This window comes from Tinamus guttatus, unplaced genomic scaffold, assembly GCF_059628265.1.
Source record: "Tinamus guttatus ecotype Peru unplaced genomic scaffold, ASM5962826v1 Tinamus_guttatus_pri_ptg000149l, whole genome shotgun sequence".
NCBI lineage: Eukaryota > Metazoa > Chordata > Aves > Tinamiformes > Tinamidae > Tinamus > Tinamus guttatus.
The window spans coordinates 2,069,091-2,090,597 of record NW_028288683.1 but is presented as its reverse complement, the minus strand read 5'-3'; the positions used below and the strand labels follow the sequence as shown (position 1 = coordinate 2,090,597).

Genomic DNA, 21,507 nt, shown 5'->3' with positions numbered 1-21,507 from the left:
ACCTTCTGCTATATGATCCATTAAGCAACACAAAGATGACTTCTTTAGAGACCGTCATTTGACTGATTTCCCCAAAAGCAGCAAGGTGTCAGAGGGACAGTAGTTGTCAAGGGAGTGCTAGGAACTACTACTCAGTCACAGTATGCAAGCCTAGCAGCCAAAGAATTCCCCTGGTAAGGAAAGGTTCAGGGGTTAAGTAACTAGACCATGTGCTCACTAATTCACACCAGGAAAGGAAACACAAGATAATGAAACACCTCCAGGTTCACATTATAGGTAAAACCTAGAGAAAAAATTTAGTGCCATTAAACAGTAAATTGCAGAAGTTTTCTTCTTGATGTCTTCTATTTTAATGACACTGCAAAGGACAGGCTTGCAAAAGCCACATGTTGAAAAGAGTGAATGGAGAAAATTGAGAAAATTGACAAACGAGAAATAATTATTAGCCTTCAAATCTCTCCTTTTTTTTCTTCATTCGGATGTCCCACCAGGCAAACTTATTCACTAGCTGTTGTAGATGGCTCTGTGCTGTGATCTATAGCGAGTCAGTTAAGCACTCATTCCCCAAAACTTGCTATAGCAAGATTCTGTCAAAGTTGTTCAAAAATGTTATAAATATATAGAATATTAAAAGCAAAAAACTCAAGTTAATTAACTTATTCCATTTTACCCCTGCCATTTGTGCAGTACCAATTGAATAAAATGAGAATACATACTTTTACAGAGCAGCCAAACATACATTTGACTCCCAGCAAAGTATGGGTATTTGATCCTTTGGGACAGCAGAATTTGAACTGAAGACGACCAGAGAAATTAACTGGGCCTCAAAATAAATAAATAAATACATACATACATAAATTTTTAAAAAGAAAAAAAAACAGGCTTAGAAATCTGGAATAAATGAAGGATACTCAAAGCTGCAAGAAAGTTGATACGAAAAAAGCACAAATACACTCACAGCAAATAAATGCTGTTTGAGAATAAGAACAGGCAAAGACAAAAACTAGCTGTACATGAGAAAAACAGCACACATTCTGTTTGTATGGAGAAAATGAGTGAAAGATAAAGGATCCTTAGTGCAAAGAAGGTACTAGGATTAAAGAAAGTGAGAAAGGAGAACAATGGCTATTTATTTTTGTCTATATCTACACATCTCCTGCACCCGTTAAAAGCTTTTTATTTTCTGAAACCTACTCAGAGTCCATACATCAAGCATCCCTGAAGAGATGAACTGCTAACCAGAGAAAAAAACTAGGCTTCTGACAGTGAGAATATAAAGTGTCAGCATAGGTCGTAAGAGCAAGAGGCACCTAGACTACAAGGTCTCAATGGCTATAAAACAGTAGTAGATTACACTCTCTTGACCAAAGAAAGAGTTAGAGCGCTCCTCAAAGAAAGCCTAAGGATTGACAGATTTAATGTCTTGGGAAATAAAAATAACAACTGGTTTTGAGAATCATACCAAGACTGTGGAACTGCATGATGTTTTAAAAGTTAAAATAAGGTGTGCTCTCCATTTTACAAAAACATGAGGCATTTTATAATTTGGCAGCTTCAACAGTTGCATGGTTTGCTTACTCAGTAAAAACACAACACAGAAATGACTATTAAGAAAAGTAATATTCATCTGGCAATTCTTTTTTCAGGAGAAAACTTAATATACAGTACACATTTAGGTAGTGGTTCTGTGTAATTGAGCACAACAAGCTCAGAAATAAATTTCTGATGTTATCAAGGCAGTATCTCAACAGCTGAAACATTTGTCAAATCCTGTTTAATAAAGTCAGAACAATTTTTCTGACACTGCTTCTAGTCACTAGTAAATATGAAATCAGATACATAAATGCTTCGCGATCTATTTCTTGAAATATTTCCTTTGATCTTACTTGGAAATTCTAAAAACTGTGAGCAATCTGAAAATAAAATAGAAGAGGTATTCCAATTGCTATGTTTTACTATAAATTTTTAAACCCCCAAATTTCTGATAGAACCAGGTCTTTCATATGTCCAGTTTACCAAATTCCTTCAGTTTATCCAGTTTTACCTCTGTATCAAGAAATGTTTTTTGTTAAAAAAAGACCACTACTGAAACATGTATAAACCAAGCCATAGTTTGAAACAGTAAAACCCAAGATTTACAAGAATAAGTAACCACATATTTATATGTGCACTCAGTCTCTTAAATAGGTACTGCAATTTACTGTAGTTTGAGCACCTCTGGAATTCATCTGACTTCAGTAAAAAGCTGCTGCATACTCTGAGATTTTGAGGTTAAAAAAAAAAGAGGCTACCTATAGGCCTGAACTTTGGAGCCAATCTTTAGGCACCCAAAGCTGCAGTTTAATTCAGTGTGTCAAAATCACCAAAATCACAAGTTACAAGCTCCTTCTGCTCCTATTAGCTTTAAAACTATTTTTAAAGCAGATAGTCTTGAACACACTGTAGATAACAAAAACAGGTTTTAACCAACAATCAAATCTAGGCTCACTGGTACTAATGTTAATAATGTTAATTGGGGCATGCCTATTTAACGTCATTAACAAATCATCCTCCGCACTTTCTGGCAGCCCTGTTTTTGAACCAGCAGGGAACTGAGTTGCACAAAATCCTACTTTCCAAGAACTGGAGAGCAGGAATCTTGTTAATATCAATCCCCTGCTGTTTCACAGGAACAGAGTAGCTTGGACAGTTAGAATGCTATGCAGTAGTGTCAGTCAGTGTTTTTTTTTTGTTTTGTTTTGTTTTGAAATAGAATTATTTGCATTTTTGGTAGCTGACAAATTAAAAAAAAATAACAAAATAAATATATCGGATGGCAATTTTTCATGTATTTTGAAGTCTCAAGCCTGCCTGGTTGTAAATACACCAGTTGTTAAGGTTTTCTAATCTTGCAGAAATGTGTCTAATCTACAAAATGTTACTGCCATTGAAGAACCATTTAAAGACCCCTGTAGAGTCACAGAGGGTCTTGTACTAGGACTTCTGCCAAAAAAATTTGCATGCTTGACACTGGATTTAAATAGGACCTAGTCTTTTTTAAAAAGAAAAAAACCTTCTGGAAATAGCGGGCATAGCTTTTTCCTGTGGGACTCTTTCTGCACAGGCTGGACTGGACTGCACAGTTCTGCTGTATAATTTATTTAACACATAAGGGTGGCAAGGGAGAAGCATATTGAGTGCAAAGACAGTATTTACAGATAAAGTGTTCAATGTATTTACAAAACAACTATCCCAATGTCTAATGATGCTTCCAGTATGTAGGAAGGTGTTACTGTCATAGACTGTTTTGGCCATAGGAAGAACATTTTATCTACCTATCTATCGATAAATCCTCTGAGAACTGCTTTTGCTAAAAGTTACTAGGAGAAAAGGATTCGGCCTGAAGCAGACACCTTGAATGGAGAACTTCAACTGGAACTTTGCAAGTCTAACAAAACCGAAAATAACTAAACTAGACTTTTAGATTAGATTTAGACTTACAGATTCCACTGCATAAATTATACGTATTATAAGAAAATGTTACATTTATGTTTGTTGGTGTGCTTCTTTCAACGATAACAAAGAGATGTATATTTATTAATTATGAAGGTACTGTGATTACCTATATGAGATGAGACAACCCCCAATAACAAAATGAAACGTGAAAACATAGTGAAGTGCGCTTCTGAAATCATTCTCCACTACTCCTTTACTACCCTTCTTGTGACAATTTGAATTTCAAGCAGCTGAATAGAAAGAGTGTTAATTTTACCAGGAAATTTCTTTTTTCAGCACCTGATCATTTTCCATCTTTCTCTCAGGTTGTGTTTTCTAAGTAATCAAGCAAGCTAAGAAAGGAATTCCTTAAAAAAAATAATTAGAGCCGAGTTCCTCAAACAGTTTAAGGAACATGATTTACGGAACAGAAACATCAGCAAAATCTCCACACATTTTAGAGTTGCAGTGAGAATTTACAATACCAATTTTCTTCCAGGAAGATTCTAAAAAATATCAGGAAAGCAAGTAAGGATATAAACGAGATTGCTTTTTCCTATTAAGTGAAATGGCAATTTTCCTGTGTGTCTCCTGTTGGAAAAGCATGAGATAAATCTGAGTGAACAAGAAAATGCTTGGTTTCAAAGTCTGGATTGAATATGACTGAGAATACACAGTTTTAACTACGTAAGAATTAACAGTATTCAGGGAGTAACCGGAAGCTGCCCAGTCCCCAGAGAACTATGGAGAGCAGCATCGAGACAGGCCCCTGACAACGGGAATACAGAAACCTGAGACGCTGTCGGCTCGGTAACTTCCTTTCTAATGCTAAAGGAAAAAGTTTCCCAGAAGAGAGCCAGAGGAAGCCTCTTTTTTTCCAGCGTCAAGGAAGATTCCACAAGGCCTCGAGGGATGACCATCATATACAGAGAAGCAACAGTTGGTAGGAGACTGTTTATTTTTAATTTTGTTTATCTTTCGAGGGAGGAGGGCAGTTACTGGAAATGCTAAATTAAACTATCTAACTAGCAGAAAGTAAACTATTCTAAATGAGTGAAAGCCAAGGGAGCAGCTGCATCTGACTTAGGAGTAGTAGGAACTATCCTCTTGTGATCCATCATTCCCCAGCTAAGCACGTGACCTCTATCTGACAACAGGAGAAAAGCAACTGAAGCAAGAAATACAGAGCGATTGGCAATAGGAATCATAAAGCACTGTGTTGGTGTACACAGGATGGAAGGATATAAAACCATAAAAATAGTGGGAAATAAACAAAATGTGAGAAATGAACTGTTGGGACTGAGTACAATCCTTCTGCGATGTTACACAACAGTTCTTTGGCAGCCTGCTCCTCAGCAGAGTTTTGTCCTTCTTACAAACAGAAATTTAGAGTCTTTCTTCACAACTGAGGGAATCAGAAAAAGAGTCGATTTTCAAATGAGTATTTAGAAAAAATACAGAATACATAACTGAGGGCTGGTTACTGTCTGCAGGAAGAGATAAAACTGGACAGTAAATAAAAATGACCCATGGCTTCCATACTGTTTCATATGAACCTGATCCTGCAAACACGCACGGGAGTTTAACGCAAGTGTTCACACTTAACTGTGCTGCTCAGCCATGAAATCGTTCCACAGACTAGGGGCAAAGCCCCTCATCCTGCCCTCATATCTGCACGGGCAGACCACAACTCCTGTGTCCGTCTGTTACCAAGTCAATGAGGTCATGCTCTGCAGGGATGCTCGTGTCTGTCTCCGCAGAGCTCACTGAAAATCTTATTTATGTAGAATTGATTTATATGACATAACACGATACTCCCGTGCATGCACATAGGCTACCTGTAATATCTTTCCTCCCTCTCTTAAAACAGAAACTCACCTCAGAACACTCACCTTAACTGTTTTGTTTTATGGTTAAGTACTTTGTACATTTCATAGGCTAAAATTTCAGTTCTGTAATTCATTTATGGAAATCAGATTCCAAAGCAGAACTGGAAAATGTTTTCAAGACTCTCTACCATTCAGCACATAATATTTAGCACATATCTTATAATGAGTTTTGTCATCTTTCTCCTATGTCAGAGTGCTCCTCTTTTGTTGTGAATTATGCAGAGTACTACTCCCTTGGCAGGATAAATTAGCCTACAATGGGTTACAGGCTGCTGCATCAGAGTTTTGTTATTGGTAAACTTGCTAACTGGCATAAATCTAGTTTGTATACTTTACTGCAACAGCACTATCGAGTTGTCCATTAAGTTAAGGAGAGGTCACATTTGAACTGCACAGAACGAGAAAGAGTAAAGCAAGAGTTTCACCTTACACCTGACTTAATCTTCATTCTTTATTATGCCACAGTCTTTTTTTTGTTCAGTGCACATGTATGTACGTACAGTTTCTTCTGCATATTACACGTGGGAATTAAATGCTTTACCTGTTTGCAATAAAGTTTTACATATTTTCAACAGCTAGGTTTTAAAAATGCATTGTTTAGAATGATATTAATGTAGAGATTAAAATAACCTAGATTTCAGAAACCTGTTTTGAAAACAGATATCCTAATACGGAGATCTGCACCATATTTCTTCTGAAGTAGAACAGATCCTGTGCACACTCAAGTAGCCATCTTAGCACAATTACTTGCAATCATAGGGCCTTAATTTGGTTGAAAAATTAAACAGACTATTATCTGTTCCTTGTGACTTGTGTTATATAACGGGCATTTCATATTTAGGGTAATGTTTGGATGTGACAGTTCTAGTCAGCCATGGATATCCATGTTCCCTCAAGAGGCTTGCCTGTCTTTCCTCCTCATTACTTCGTTTTTCACCACTTCTCATAAGACATTTGTTGTTCAGCTGTTCTTATTAAGAGCTGCATGTCTCCCACAATTTGTGATCTTCTGGATTCATCTTTCATCATATTAGAGAGCAGATGGATATTATAAGTCTTTGGTTTTTCCAGGCATGTGTTAAGCAAGTCTGAAATGAGTCACTTAGAGGTATTAACAGAGCAGTCGAGCTTACTGCAAAATCTGCGTGGCATATTGCTCAGAATAAGGCTCTCACTTTCACTTTTACTTATTTTGAGGCTGAAGAAGAACATATTTAAGCAAAGTGTCTCAAATATAACCATATACTGCCATCAGGAAAACAAAAACTGTTGACATCAAGTAGTCCTGGCTGGTACTTTATTGTTGTAGCAGACAGGGACGTAGCCCTTCCCACAGAGACACACGTGGATGCCCACAGTTATGCAGGGCACCCAAGATACCCTCTTGCAACCATCTAATAGAGAAATTTCACAAGCTAAATCAGAACATCAAAATGAAAGCATTTTACAGAAAGCATCCTAAATCTTTATTCCCATTTAGAATAATAAGCTGGAAATGAAATGCTAGTACAGAAAATAAAAGATCATAAGAAAGAACAGCAAGAGGGGATGAGCAGTGTGGGAGACGAGGGGAACATGCACAGGAAGTGAGTTAATGCAAGGTTTTAATCCAACATTTGCTCTCTATTGATCAAATGTTTGTTCAGTGATTTACTAATGTAAAAAATTATGTAAAATTAATGTTAAATATTAATGTCAGAAGGTGTTTAACCCTAAATTCAGACCATTTGTTAGTCAGTTTAATATTCCCAATCTTACCAAGAGACAGATTAACCTCCTTTAACAACTTGCTAGAGCACTGTAGAAACATACTGTTCACAATATGCAATGCACAGGAATAGATCCATATGTGAACAATGGTAATTATAACATTTTTAAATGCAGCGACTAAAACAAATTTTTAGAAATAAGCCAATTCTTAAAGAACACTATTTAAACTCAGGGTGACATGCTCATTCTTAAAAGCAAAACAAATTAAAAACAGGCTAAATTTCTACGACTTCAGAGGGAATATCTAAAACTAAGCAGGTCATATTTTCATGCTTTAAATGAATAAATGTGTATTATGAAATGTACATATACAAAGCACTTCAAGTGTAAAAGAAAATTAACCTCTCTTCATAGAAACCTTGATTTAAAAGTCTTGGAGTTCACTCTAAATCATTAAATCCAAGTTTTAAATTATAATATGAGCTTTGTTGTAGTAGCATAAGTACTCCATTATAGCATATTAAAACCCCAAATTGAAATTTGAATAAACACAGTTCTCTTTCAAATATGTCGGGAGCTGAAATTTTCAAGTAAGATATATTCAACAACAGCAGCTCTGAAAGAACAGTTAAAGCCTTCTTCCAGACAATAACACGCCATAACTTTAGAGCAGAGTTAACTTGGATTTATTTTTGAATTTGAATTTATATTTGAATTATTTATGAATAAAGTATCAGACTTGAGAACACAGAGAAGCAAAAGATTCTAATAATTTAACAGTTTGTCTGTCTCTCTATACATGTCATATATATATTTATATACACATTAAAATCAGATTTTACTTATATATTCTAGAGACTAAATATTCTGGAAAATTGCAAAGCAGCCCAAGCTTCACAGTCACTTCCCCCAATCTTCTGAGCCCTGTTTTATCTCTTAGACCTCTCATTCACGTCTCCCATAAGTTGTTGCATGCTTACACATTGCCTCCTTACCTCCAAGCAAAAGAAAACAAATGCTTCCTCTTTTTGTCCTATCTATTTTACAAATTTGACATGGTGTAAAATATGTATAGTGCATATAAATCTTTTAAATGTTCTGTTATGAACATATACTGTTTTTTCCACTGAACGTTCCATGAAAGTGCCTCCTCATTAGAAAGGCTGTTTTCTCCTTTCTTCTCAATGAAAATGAAGCATAAAACACCCTTAGAAAAGAGGCACTTTTTCAACATGTCCACTGCCTCTGTTGGAAACAATGAAAAAGAGCTAAACTGCCCTTAAGGGAGATGGCAGTTCTTCACACTGTCAAGATTTAACCATTTTACTTCTAAATTCCGAGAAAATTAGATCTGCATTTAAAAGATAAGTGCTGAGATTTCAGGGAAGATATTATTCTATTTTTCTGCCTGAAACAAATAGTTTAGTCCTCATGTCAAAAGCACAGCACAAACTTACCTGTGAAACTGTCTCTTTGAAAACAAAAAACTTGTGTGTAAGAAATGACACATTTCTCTATCAAAGCTTATAATTAACATCTGTGGCATAGGAAGTCTAAGCCATTACAATATCCAGTCATTCACGGGAGGGAATGATGAAGGAAGGCAGGGGCAGAAAGGGTACATCTTTCTGCAGTGAAATGTGAAGAGGAGAATTCTGGGGAGGTTTCCTAACATGAAAACAAAAAGATAATAAACGTGTATTTTCCTGCAAAAGGAGTCCCTAGAGTTGAACAAAGTATCAGTTTCTCAACTTAGCAAATTTCTAAAGAGCAAACAAAACAGTTTCATAGGTCTTGCAGATAACACTACACAGTTATTTTGTGCTACTGAGATATTCCTATAAACAGGTAGACCAAATCTTGATACAAGTGAGTACAGATTGCCTGCGGTAAGTGATGCTTACTTTGAGGGCTGGAGCATGCATTTTAGTTATTCCATCCCAAACAATTGCACTTAGGAATGGACACTATATTAACAAACAGAAGCACTTGAAGAGAATGGAAATGCTAAGCAGGACATGCACACTTTTCCCAATCATACAAGGAGAGTCTCAAACTGTGAATATCAGACTGCCTCCTCCACACTTTCCAACACTCCCACACTATCCTTCCATGAAGACACGCACCTCGATTTATATGAATGCTCCTGTGGGATTTACAGTCGGAAGGAGGACAAAGAACTTTAACCATTTATCACATTTTGCAAAACTAACTGCACTAACTACAGATTTGTTGCTTGCCTTCCTGAAGGTCATTCATACAGAATATCACTCAGGAACTTAAAACAGTACTTCTTTATCTTTGAGCCTTACACTTCTTTTTTTTTTTTTTTTTTTTTTTTTTGTGGTAAACCAAAAGGTGCATCATCTTGTAAGGCAGGTTACTTAAAGTATTCTGTATTGAATATGATTCCTTAATTGTTCATTTTATGTTTCTAACAGATCAGGGCAGTCTTTAACCATATGGATTTAAATAACAAGTTCCATTATGAAATTACAGAGTCAATGTCAGACTTCCCTAGTCTCCTTCCAACTTTTGTATCTAAGAATGTATTATATTATAAAAATAACTAAGCATTGAGAAGTGAGATAAATCTCTGTGGAATAAGATAGCAGGATTCATACTTAAGAGTGAACAATGTTTATACAAAAAAAGTGAAGTAAACTATTTTAACAGTGATAATATGGAAAAAGATGTTTTTCATTAAGAGATCAGTATAGACTATACAAAAAATGTTACAACAACTTTAAAAAAATGTTATTTTACAGTTTAAGACAACGGCAGGACCTATATATGACTTTGATCCAAAACAACTCTATGTCTCAAGAACACACTCAAAAGGCAATATTACAGATACAGTGATGACCACTGAACTTGTAAATGCCCTTGCATAAATTTTGCAAAACTACCATAGAGGATTATCAAATGGCTTAGAAAAGAAGCATTTATTTTGGTAGAACAGTCCTTAAGCATTATTGGACAAACTAGGCCAAGTGCAAAACATGCAGGGCACTGCACATACAACATGGTCGAAAGAAATCACATCCAACCATGGAATTGTGTTTGGGATTCTTGGCTTTTAGTTTGAGTCCTTGGAAATATGGGGAACCTCAAAAACGCAAACAGAAAATAAAGCAATGGAGAGAGATCCTCCTGGGTTTGCAGAACCAACAGCTCATAGAGCTGTGCACTTTTCTTTCGTCCCAGTCATGGGTCCATACATTTCATGATTCCATGGCGATTGAATTTAGCCTTCTCCTAATGAATGACACCATGACAATGAACTCAGCATTTTGTACATGATCTCTGACTTGTTCTCCCACTGCCTAAACGTGCCTCTTGCTCTCCAGATTTTTTTCTTTTATTTTTAAATAAAACCAAAAGGAATAAATACACATTCTCCATCTTCTATTTCGTGGAACTAGGCAGCTGGAAGCCTGACCTAGCAATTCTCAGCAAGAAAGCAGGGAGAACCCAGCGACGCACGCTGGCTAGCTAGGCAGCCTGCAGAAGAGCGCAGTAACAGGAGCTAGGGAAGTAAAGAAAAAGGTAGAATAACATTTCCTAGGTTTTAGGTTAACAAAAACTTCACCTGAAAGACAATTTTGTGGGGGTTTCAATTAATAAAAAAAAGAAATTTCATGAAAACAGAATAAAGCAGTCCTTATTGCAGAATACAGTCTCACACAGCTTGAGATTTATGGTCACTTCCAACAAACATCACTGATAAATTCAGAGAACACTTTCTCATAGGCCTTTCACAGTAATCATCAATCTTCAAAAAGATGTGCAAATATTAACAGGCCCCCAAATTCCTTGTACTACTTATGACCAGTTATGGTCTTTTGGGCGTTTATGGCAAGGAAGTGCCTCTTTGTTCTACTGAAGAGGGAAAAAAAAAAGATTTTCTTTTTTCCTTTTTCTCCCCAAAACATAGGAAAAAAAAAACAGATAGTATTTTATGAAATACTAACATAAAGAGATTGATCAGGAATCTCAAATGCCTAAGCACTATGCCCAGTAACTCTAGAGATATCACTTAAGATTTTCAAAAGGAATAATCTGTAAGGAACTCATTAAAGCATGGGCTTTACAATACCCTACAACCTTGAAACTAAATGCTTCATTTTAGCTCACCATTTAAGCTCACTATTAAAACTTGCTAACAAATCAGGGGCAAATAGGAGAATGGCTACTATTGTCAGTCAGAACCTTGTTGACAGAGATGGCTCTGAAAGCCAACAGCCTCCTCTGAGCAATCACAAGACTTACCTATTTTGCCTTTTGACCCAGTAAGTTTTAAATTCAGTTTGTAAACAAATGGAAAGGAGAAGGGAACCATGTTTATGCTGGAACTTGCTTCTCTCAGCAAAACAGCTCGTTTGAAAACCCAGAGAGACAAGACCTTGACTGGAGGGAGGAAGAGGTCTCCTTATGACACTGAAGAAAGGAAAACCCTTTCTACAGGGAAGACTAAATTTTGCCTCAGCGCACCCAAATGAATGATTACTTTTTCCAAAAGATTTCTAAAGCACATAGGGATTTTCCTCTAGCAAAAGCAACAGGTACCTGGAAAAGAAACATAGGGACTCCTCTGCTTCAGATAAGCCGTTCTTACTGAAATGCCTGCAATATTAATAGACTAGGTGAGCACAAGTTTCCTTTTTTTCCTGAGTTACTTGAAACATAAACAAGGTACTTCTAACTCCAATTCTAAAATGTTTACGTTAAAGTCCAAGGGCAGAACCTATTTCTCTGAGTGTATGTACTTTCAAGACATAATTTTTCAAGTCTGAGATATATTTATGTAAATGTTACCTAAGGAGTTCAGCACCTTGTTCACTCAGAAAAACTTTTCCAACCCCAAATCTCAACAAAAAAATTAAATTAGAATCCATTTTAGATAATACAGATGCACTGTAACCATCTATACTCAGTATGAATATACATTCTTTTGAAGGCCAGAAGAGACCTCTGCTTTCCCATTTATTTTATCTCTGCTAAGATGAATGTTGTTAGTATTGCAGACAGTTACCGCCTCCACCTTGAGAGTCACTTCATGTTCTTGCTGTCAGCCATGAAAGACTTTTCTCCTCCACCACCTTGATAAAAATCAAAAGTTGTACTAGTATCATCCAAAGACAAGGAAATAGTACTTCCAAGCACTGTCTTTGTGCAACAGGGATGCTACTGTATAGAGTATATATGCATATATATGCACATATGTATGCATATACACATATAACTGAAAATATAAAGAACAACCATCCAAGGAAGTTTTGTTTTTAATATTCTAACATCAAGTCATGAGCAGATTTAGTGGCATAAGCTGACATGCACACACAGGCAAGGCTTAGTTTGTTTTGTTAGGCAAACTTAATAAGTGCTGTTTGTTAGAGAGAACTTAATACATACTGTTTTATAAGAAAACGCTATACATAGATACAAAGAAGGATTTTCCTAGTCTTCCCGCCACCCAAATATATGGCAAATTTATCAAGTCCAGTTGCAGATATTTAGCTGTATTCAGCAACAAGGAAAGCACAGCTAAAATTTTATGACAAATTAAATATTGAAATAAATCTCATAACTCATTTTTTTCCAAAGACTGAAAAAACAAGAATTCACATTGCATATTTTTTCCTATTGCAGCTAAGATACTGTGAACTTTACCATAGAAAAGCAATCAACTCCTTCTTTATCTAATAATTTTATGAGTCAACCTGTGTGCATTCCAGACTGACTAGCAACTATGCTGTTTGTGGCAGCACTTATTCAGAAATCATTAAATCGTGCCCAAGTTCTCCCGTTCTCCATTAAACATTTCTAAATTTTCATTTTTCTCACAGAAACAAAGACAGAAGGGATACTGAGTCAACTACTTCAACCTGCTTAGTGTTAAACATGACTTGCCTGAGGCAAGAACCAGGGACCACTCACACATTCACCATGAGTAATGCTCTTAGGTCAAGAGGACATACACTTGATTCAAGAAAATCTGAATTGCAAGTATGAAATAATAAATAGGGCTTCTCTGTTTTTTTCTGCATGACAAAAGTTGTAACTTTTAAATATGTCAGCACAACTACAAGTGCTGTATGACTTATCTGCAGTCTACCAGCAGTGTTTCGGTGTGATCAGCCCCCTTGGCTCAACTTGACCTAGAACTCAGACTTCAGTGACCGGTCATCACTGCTGAGGGAATTTTGACCTGTCAGGAGTCAATGGCAAAACTCTACATGGGTTATAATTTCACAAAACATTTAAGTAATGTTTACGTTCAACTACTGTGAAATACGTTTGTCTGTATTACATAGCTACTTGCCCTGTGCTATAATATGAATGGACCATATACTCATATTAAATAAAGATAACATTTCAAAACCATGCGCTTTGCATGATGCAGATTATTTCACCAAGCAAAAACCACATGACAGCAAGCAGCAGTATCAGTTTTGCTAGATATCAGACAAGTTCATTTCATCTGTGACAAAAACCATGCAGCACCTAGTTTTTCCTGTCACCTCAAAAGATTAACAAAGCGTAGGCTATAGAAATACTCAGAAAATGTATTTATAATATAAATACATGTAAATAAAATAAAATTTATTTTAAAATTATTTTAAAATAAGCATCCATTCTTCCTTATTCAGACTGATTACATACAGAAGCACATCATGACCTCATTTATTCTTCAACAAACAAGACTCTACAGTAATTTAAATGCTCACACAAGCACCCAGTTGTATCACAGACAGAAGTCATTGGAGTATTTTCTCAGTTATTCTGTATTATGACAACACACAGCAGACTGAATTGAACAGTAACACCATGCAATAAACCAAAGGTTGAAGAAATCATAAACACATTAAAAGTAATGCTAAGACAACATTTTTTAATTAAACATATTTTTGATTCATCTAGTCAGATTTTTATACCTTCACACTCAGTAGTGAACTCACCCCTTCTTTGATTTTCATGTACTTGTCATTTAAAATTTCCTCTCACTGTTAGTTTCATTTCAAAATGATTCCACAACAACTTTTACAGATTTCGTAAGTTTTTTTACCTTTTGTTATATGCTCTATCTTGTGAAGGAATAATACTTTGCAGAAGTCAACTGTCATATTGTGCATTCTGATCACCACAAATTTACTTCACTCATTCCCAACTATAAAACTATTTTTATTCTTTAGTGTGGAATTGAATCTTCGTCTAACAACAAACATCAGCAAAGCTATTGAAATAATATATTTTCTCCACAAGTGCTTATTTAAAGGAGAAAAGGGATTAAAGACTGTAGAAATCTTTCTTGCAACATGTTGGATTTGATTTGAGGAACACATTTTACCTTAATATTTCTGTGGATGGAAAACTTCCTCACATTTTTTCCCCCCATCTTGCCCTCTATCACACCTTTTTTTCATTGATTATGACACCTGAGTGACCAATGCATCAACTGAGCAAAGTTAGCCAAGCTCCTCTATCAGTCAGCCTCTAAATGTAACCACCAACGACAGGGTGTTCAAGCGTCATTGGTCTGTAGGTAGAAAAAGCTGACTAGCTCTGTGCTGATGGTGCATCTGCTAACTACAGATAAGGCAAGATCACATAGGACTCATGCTATAGGATGTTGAGCAGTGATCAGATTATGACAATTTGGGTAAATACCCTTAAATCGAATACCTTACGGAAAATGAACACTTAGCTGCTTCATTCAAGCTTTTTCCAATTTGTGTTTGTAAGACATTGTGGAATGACATTCTAATTTTAATTTTATGTCTAAAAATATTTTTCTTTCATAACTATAAATATTTGTAATACAGACCTGGAAAGTACTCTAGTAAAGAGGTTTCAGAGTATATCATGGAGTGAAGTTATACTTTCCCTTTTTATTAAATGAACGGCTGAAAGGAATAATGAACGTGGCTCAGTCAGCCTCCTGTGGATTTTGTCAATAGAAAGGAAATCACCAGAAGGAAGAAAGCTGGCGTAGTAAATGTATCCCAAATTCCATTCCAACTTTGCCATGCAGATCCAAAGCTCTGAAGTTCCCTATTTCCATTATGGTGGTGGAGAAAAGGGAATTGATTATTGCAGCGTTGTGATCTCTGGGTTCCAGAGCATTTCTTTGGGCCTTGCAGGCAAGACACCACCAAATTCCCTGCTGTGTTTTGAACTGGACTCTAGGGGCTCAATACTGGTGTAATGCTTCTGTCCCTTCCCCTCTGTTTCTGCTCTTCTCTTGGCCTAGATGACTTTACATTTAATTTGTTCCATAATTGAGTGTGTTTATTACCATGACAAAAATTCTTATTTCAGGATACAAAAATATCTGAAAACAAAAGCATACGTTAAGGCAGACAACACATATCTATGTCTCCATTCGGCCGGGGCCATCACAGCTGAGGCTGAGCTGATGTGTCCATGGGGGAGACAGAGTGGGATGTTCTTTGTTCTGTATAAATATGTGGGACAGAATTTTGAAGCTTTATCAATAATTGATAAAGCTTCAAAACATGACTTGTGATATGAATTCGAAACATGACCTGTGGTGTGGGTTCCAGCAGCTTCCTGTATGGCACTGAGTTATCAAAGGATTAGACAGTCCTAATTCTAAGGCACCCTGGAAGCAATCAAGTTACTTATATATGACAGACTCCTGTATTTTTGAGTCACTGGCCTACAGAAATACTTCTCTAGCACATTCATACATACAGTTGATGAAAATGTAGTAAAGATATATAAAACTTACATAATCATGAAAGGCTTTTGCTTCACTTGAGTGCTCACATGTTTCTCGTCTTTCTGGAGCTGCACAGTAGAGATCCCAAAATACACTGCAAGTTAAGAAGTTACAGATACGATGAGAGGAAAATCATTATAATTTTTATATAGACTTTATGGAGTACACCACACATATATGTGTATAAATAGAAATAGTCATACCACTTTCTAGCCAAGAGCTGAAAGCACTTACCTCCATGAAAGAATTAAGCTTTGTAAAATGTCTGTGAAGAATAAAGCCATATTATCTGATCTTCTGAGGCAAGCAGTGCTGTATTCCTTTAAAACCGCAGTAGAGTAAACTCAGAAGCAAGTCTAATACATCAGCTTTTGGAGTATAAAGCAAATTACTACAGCTCTGCATTTAACCTCATAACTCTGTGACTGCTGCAATTTACTGCCACAAAGCACTGGAAGGGGGAGATTCCTAAGATAATACTGGGAAAAGGCAAGAAAATGAAGAGAATGCTGGGAGTTCTTCCAAGGTCCAATACTGTCCTTTAAACAACTGCGCCTAGAGAAACACATGTATGGATAAGAATAGGAAACAGAAGGGCATGCCGTCTTAAAGCTCTGGCTGCTACTGACGGAAATGAGGGTACTCCAATAAATCTCTCCCCTGCCTTTAAAACACTTCTACGTGAACGGATGTACAACTCTAACATGCTACACGTATCTCTGAAGTGTTAAGAAACAGTATGCAAGGTACTTAGCTGTGATAGCAGTGTCAGCCACAAAGTTTCTAGAATAAAATTATCAATATGCTAGAACAATTAAAATTATAAAATTTGTCAAGAGTTTCATTTTGTGTCTTTATTGTTTTAGGCATAATCCTCTGTATCTCAGTTCAGCACCACAGCACAGAATTGTGCAAAATTTAACCACTCTGCTGCAAACAACTAAAATTAAGAATAATGCCAATATCAGAGATACACAGGAAATGTTCGCCTCCTCAGGCTTCCACCCCTCAGTTAATACAGCTAAACAGCAGTGCTGATGAGCACTCTTTCCCTTTGGAATTTTACATATAGAAATCTATCTCTGCACACCAATACATATAAGCAAGTAGTATCATGCATAAAAGATTACAAGGGAGCTCATATTCTAGACTGAGAGAAACTGTGCGAAGGTAGCTCCTGCAGCACCCAGCCCGTGCTCTCATATGCTAACTCACAGAAAGGCTGGTGGCTTTGGGGCATCTAATTGCCTTCATACTCTTCTCCCATGACTAGAAAGTAGCCTGAAGCCTGGGGAAGCTCACATCTATTTGCACAGGCTCTCTATGTATGTATAAACAAATATATCACGTTATGCATATTACATTATTTATATATGCATATATAAATACACCTAGTATATACATATATACATATAATTTTCAAATGCAGTTATTTAGGACATAGAGAACAATCTCTTAAAGGCACAGTGTAATGGAAGACAGTGAAAAAAGAAATGCATGCCATCTTCTTTCAAAGCTGCTGTTTTATTGATCTGCTATACAATATTTCTTTTCATCCAGTGAAGGAAAAAAACAACAGCAATAAGAGCAAAGGGGTCCTTTTTTTTTTTTGGACTGAATATGTACCTGATAAATAACATTAAACTCTGTGATTATTTTTAAACATATTTTATCTAATTTTCTTTCTTTCATCACTTTCCAATAAAATAGTTCTTCATCCTCATCTTCACATCCTTTTCACAATGTTCTCCTGAACTTCTTGCCTCCAGCCACTGAAGTTCACAATCAGCATGTTCTAAAAATCAGAGGAAAATAAAATTGACACTTACCACCACCAGGAGTGCAAGAATCCTGGGGGCTCCCCTAGTGTGATGTTTTTTTCCCATCTTATCTGAAAAGAAAGAAAAAACTCTGAGATCACTGTGACTATAAAATATTGCATAATTTATTCAGATAACAAAAAGGGAAGAATAAAAGATTTTACAGCTATGAAAGGCTTTATCATTATCAATCTGTATGGCCATATTGCTTACTTAATCACACATACTAGTGTAGCTGATACCTCTTATTTTAGCAAAGCATGTTTTAAAATTTATTATTAAAGATTTTGAATACAATTTCATTAAGAACACATTTGATTTTCCTCCACCATTAAGGTGGCATCTATTTAAGCTCAAAAAACATACCTAGCACAAAAGTGCTAGAAAAACAACACCCCTAAAAGTTATCCAGAAGATTTTCCAATCTGCCCTAAGAAAAACACCTAAGATAGATAGGGAACCAATGTAAGGGATTCAGCAGGTGGCAGTCTTCCCTCCACAGCCAAAGGGAGCCAATGTTTCAGAATCCTCAAGGAGCACTTTACTGTTAGAGCGAACATCACAAACTGTAAGCAACACCAGAGCTCAACCCTTGCTCCCATGGCCCAATTAAAAACCAACTTGCCTTGGTACAGCCACATAGGCAGCTGTATTGAATAGGGAGGTAGCCCCTCTTGAATAGAGAGGTACTATTGAGGCTTGCTTTCTTATCTCAGAAGGCTGTTTGATTTAATGCTGTTTCCAAAGGAAAGGCAGTTTAAGGATTCTTGTCCTCGGCTTCATACTTTATGTGTTGATCAGCTAGTTCACTAGACGGCACAACACACCAGGAGAGAATCCGGCCTCCCTGCGGTACTTTCCAAATCTCAACAATACCATGCAATCATTTTATTAACGCTACAGCCAGCAGCTTATTCTTAACTACTAAAGCGAAGTGTTTGCACTACAATAAATCCAGCAGAATGTTTTAAGGAACTCTGCAAAGAACAACTTAAGATTCTGCAGAGATCCACGCATGGCTGTCAGGAAGCTCAGGTCATCTTATAATGGGGTGCACACCAGGGCACTGCGTCCGCTCCAAGCTCCTCTCATTGCAACTACACATAGCAGGGTAGTCTGTCCACTTTTGTAAAAAATAGCAGTTAAACACCTACCATATTCTGCTGTAGAGACACAAGCAATGGCAGATGAGAGCAGCCTTACTTTAATGAAATGCCTAAACAGTATTTAATATGAAAGGTATGTAAGCACATAGAAAGGCATTAAAATTCGTACACGAAAGGTTAGTGTTCATACTGCAGGAGGCACTGGTGGAGCTGCTTCTAAGGAAACAAAACTTGGTTTCCCATGTCCAGCAATTTCCACACCCAACTCTTAAGAATTATTGAGTTAACTAATTTAACCATATACATATTCTTTAAATAGCTTGCAAGACGAGTATGTAGGATTAGTGCCTAAAAAGTTTTCTTAGCATTAGCATAACATATGAAGTTACCTAACATAGATTTGATGTACTGTGTAAGTATGCACAACTATTCAAAAATCATTCTGCAATTTAAAAATATTTTTGAAAGGTAAACTTAGGATCCTACCACTTCTGTCAACAAAGTTGGCAGAAAAAAAATGTGTGCAGCTTAAAACACAAAACAAATAAAATGAGCAAATAAAAACATTATTCGCATCCTATGTAACAGCGGTTAAAACGTTAAAAAAAAAGCACCTTTTAAAATGTGGAACTTCTTCCTAAACTAACTATGCTAGATAAAAATGTTAGTTAGAACGAAAGCACATGAATAAAAGCCAAAGCTACTGAAGAGGTATTTCACACTCTTGTTTGAAGGGTTTGTTCTGCTTTTCAAAATATAGGTGCTTCTGTTTCACCTGGTAGGTGTTAGTCTGTCTGAATATACAGACTTAAAAAGAATTAGGAAGAGTTATTAAATAAAAATGTAACCACATTGTCAGCTTTATCAATTAGGTTGATTACTGGTGATCTATCAAATGGGAAATGCCTGTGTATAGGGTCCACCCAATCTCATGGATCTGTTCCTCCAAGGCTGCAAGCTAACTTCCAGGATGGCAAGTCATTATATTGTATGTCCTAGGGACAAGCTCTTTAAGGAAGATGTGGTGCCTTGGAGCCCGTGGAAAGGTTCTGAAGCACAGAAGCAGCTTCTTCCCTTTCAAAAATTTGAGTGCCCTATCTGAATGCTCTAAGGATTGGCCATTTTGCCTGTTATACGACCACTGTGTATTTTGGGATGCAACAGCTGTGGAGTTACTTCCATCAATGACTTCAGCCCATGTCTCCTGAAGGTAGGGCACTGCTGACCAAGAGACCTGAGACATCCTTAATAAACTAAAGAGGTCTCTGCAATCCAGAGACCCATGAAACGACTAGTTGAATTTGTGGCCCTACATTTTAGGGAGATGAGGCAAAGCAGAGCTTTGAGGAATGTGCTCAGCAAGGTTCACAAAGGCGTCCAAAATACGCTTGACCTTGTCACTGAGACAGCCCAGCAGAAGCCTTCCAGAACGCGGTCACTTGTGACGCAGCTCTCTGAAATCTGAACTAAGCATTACAACAACATAGAAATGCCCAAGATGAGCATCTCCATGAGCGCCCCCTATGATTAGGTGCACTTCGTGATATCCATCTTTTTTTTTTCTTTTTTAAATTTCATTCCATTACTCTTAGTCACAGTCCCTGGCGGGAATCAAGGAAGGGTTTGTGACCGCGGCCATGTACACTTTTCTGCCCCTCTCTCATTTTCATCCTCTATGCCAACACTAATTTTCTAATAACTACAGCTGATCCACATGGGACATGGAAGGGAAAAGCAAAACAATTCTTTTGTAGTTTTAATAGGCATCATAATGTAAAGGCCCGTCTGCTCCAAGAGCCACCACCATTCTTACCTGTTGCTTTTGCCACTGACTTTAATGTTTTAGATTATTTCTGCCTACACCCTAACTGTACTGCTGTCTTGCTTTTGCAATCTGAACCTCATTTTGAGGCTTCCAGCCCAAACAGCAGTTTTTTTTCCAGGTTTGTTGGTACAATGGCAGTGAAAACTGCCGTTTGTTCCAACCTACAGTCATTTACAAATATTATCAGCACGTAATTTTCCCTTCTGCACTGTTAATGAATCACAGCTCTGTGTGAAACCCAGCAGATAACTCATTGCAACACCTTCTTATTTATCACTGTCCCTTACTCCTTCTCTTTTGTTTAGCTGTAGTCTGAATTTGAAGATTCAGTCAGAGAGTTTCTCTTAAGACAAGTTCAAATTAGTTTTAAAAGCAAAGTTCAGAGACTCTGTCTGGAACAATTTCTTAAAATCCAAATGTTACAGCAGTCAACTGCTCAATTTGCAAATATAGCACAAAACTAAATGAACAAAGAAAATTTTACACTATGTTATTTACAGGTGACTGTCTTGCAAAAGCCAAGATTATACTCTCTGATTTTCTTTCTCTCTCATAATTTCCCATTATTTTCCAAAGAGAGAAAACAATTGTCAAAAAACACACATTAATAGAAACTAATTAAATTAATACTACCCTTAATGTACCCCTATGCCTAGCTATGTTATTTGAACTTTCTATGACAGCTACCACAAACAACCCTTCGGTTTCCGTCCTCTCCTCTCTCCTATCTCTAGCACAAGATTCTGCAGCTTTTGAAGGACTATCAGTTGAAGCAGCTAATCTTCTAAGTATAAAATTTAGATTTTTTTTTTTTTTTACTTCTCTCTGCTCACTACCCAGTTGTTATAATCACTTCAAAGGAAGATTAAAAACAATAATAACCTGAAAAGACTTCAATATGTTTGATGCACAGGTATTTATGTATCCCAGAATAAAT

General features: G+C 36.6%; 1 protein-coding gene across 4 annotated transcripts in view; it reads right to left on the bottom strand.

Annotated features, from left to right (window-relative positions):
- The window catches only part of SSBP2 (single stranded DNA binding protein 2), a 167,846-nt gene that overhangs the window by 106,458 nt on the left and 39,881 nt on the right, over nucleotides 1–21,507 (bottom strand). For all 4 annotated transcript variants that reach the window (XM_088522104.1, XM_088522102.1, XM_088522105.1 and 1 more), the window contains exons 3-4: nucleotides 17,649–17,710; nucleotides 15,829–15,913 (exon numbers count right to left, since the gene is read on the bottom strand). In XM_088522104.1, the coding sequence (XP_088378230.1) occupies nucleotides 15,829–15,913; nucleotides 17,649–17,710 (147 nt within the window). The remainder of the gene's footprint in view (nucleotides 1–15,828; nucleotides 15,914–17,648; nucleotides 17,711–21,507) is intronic.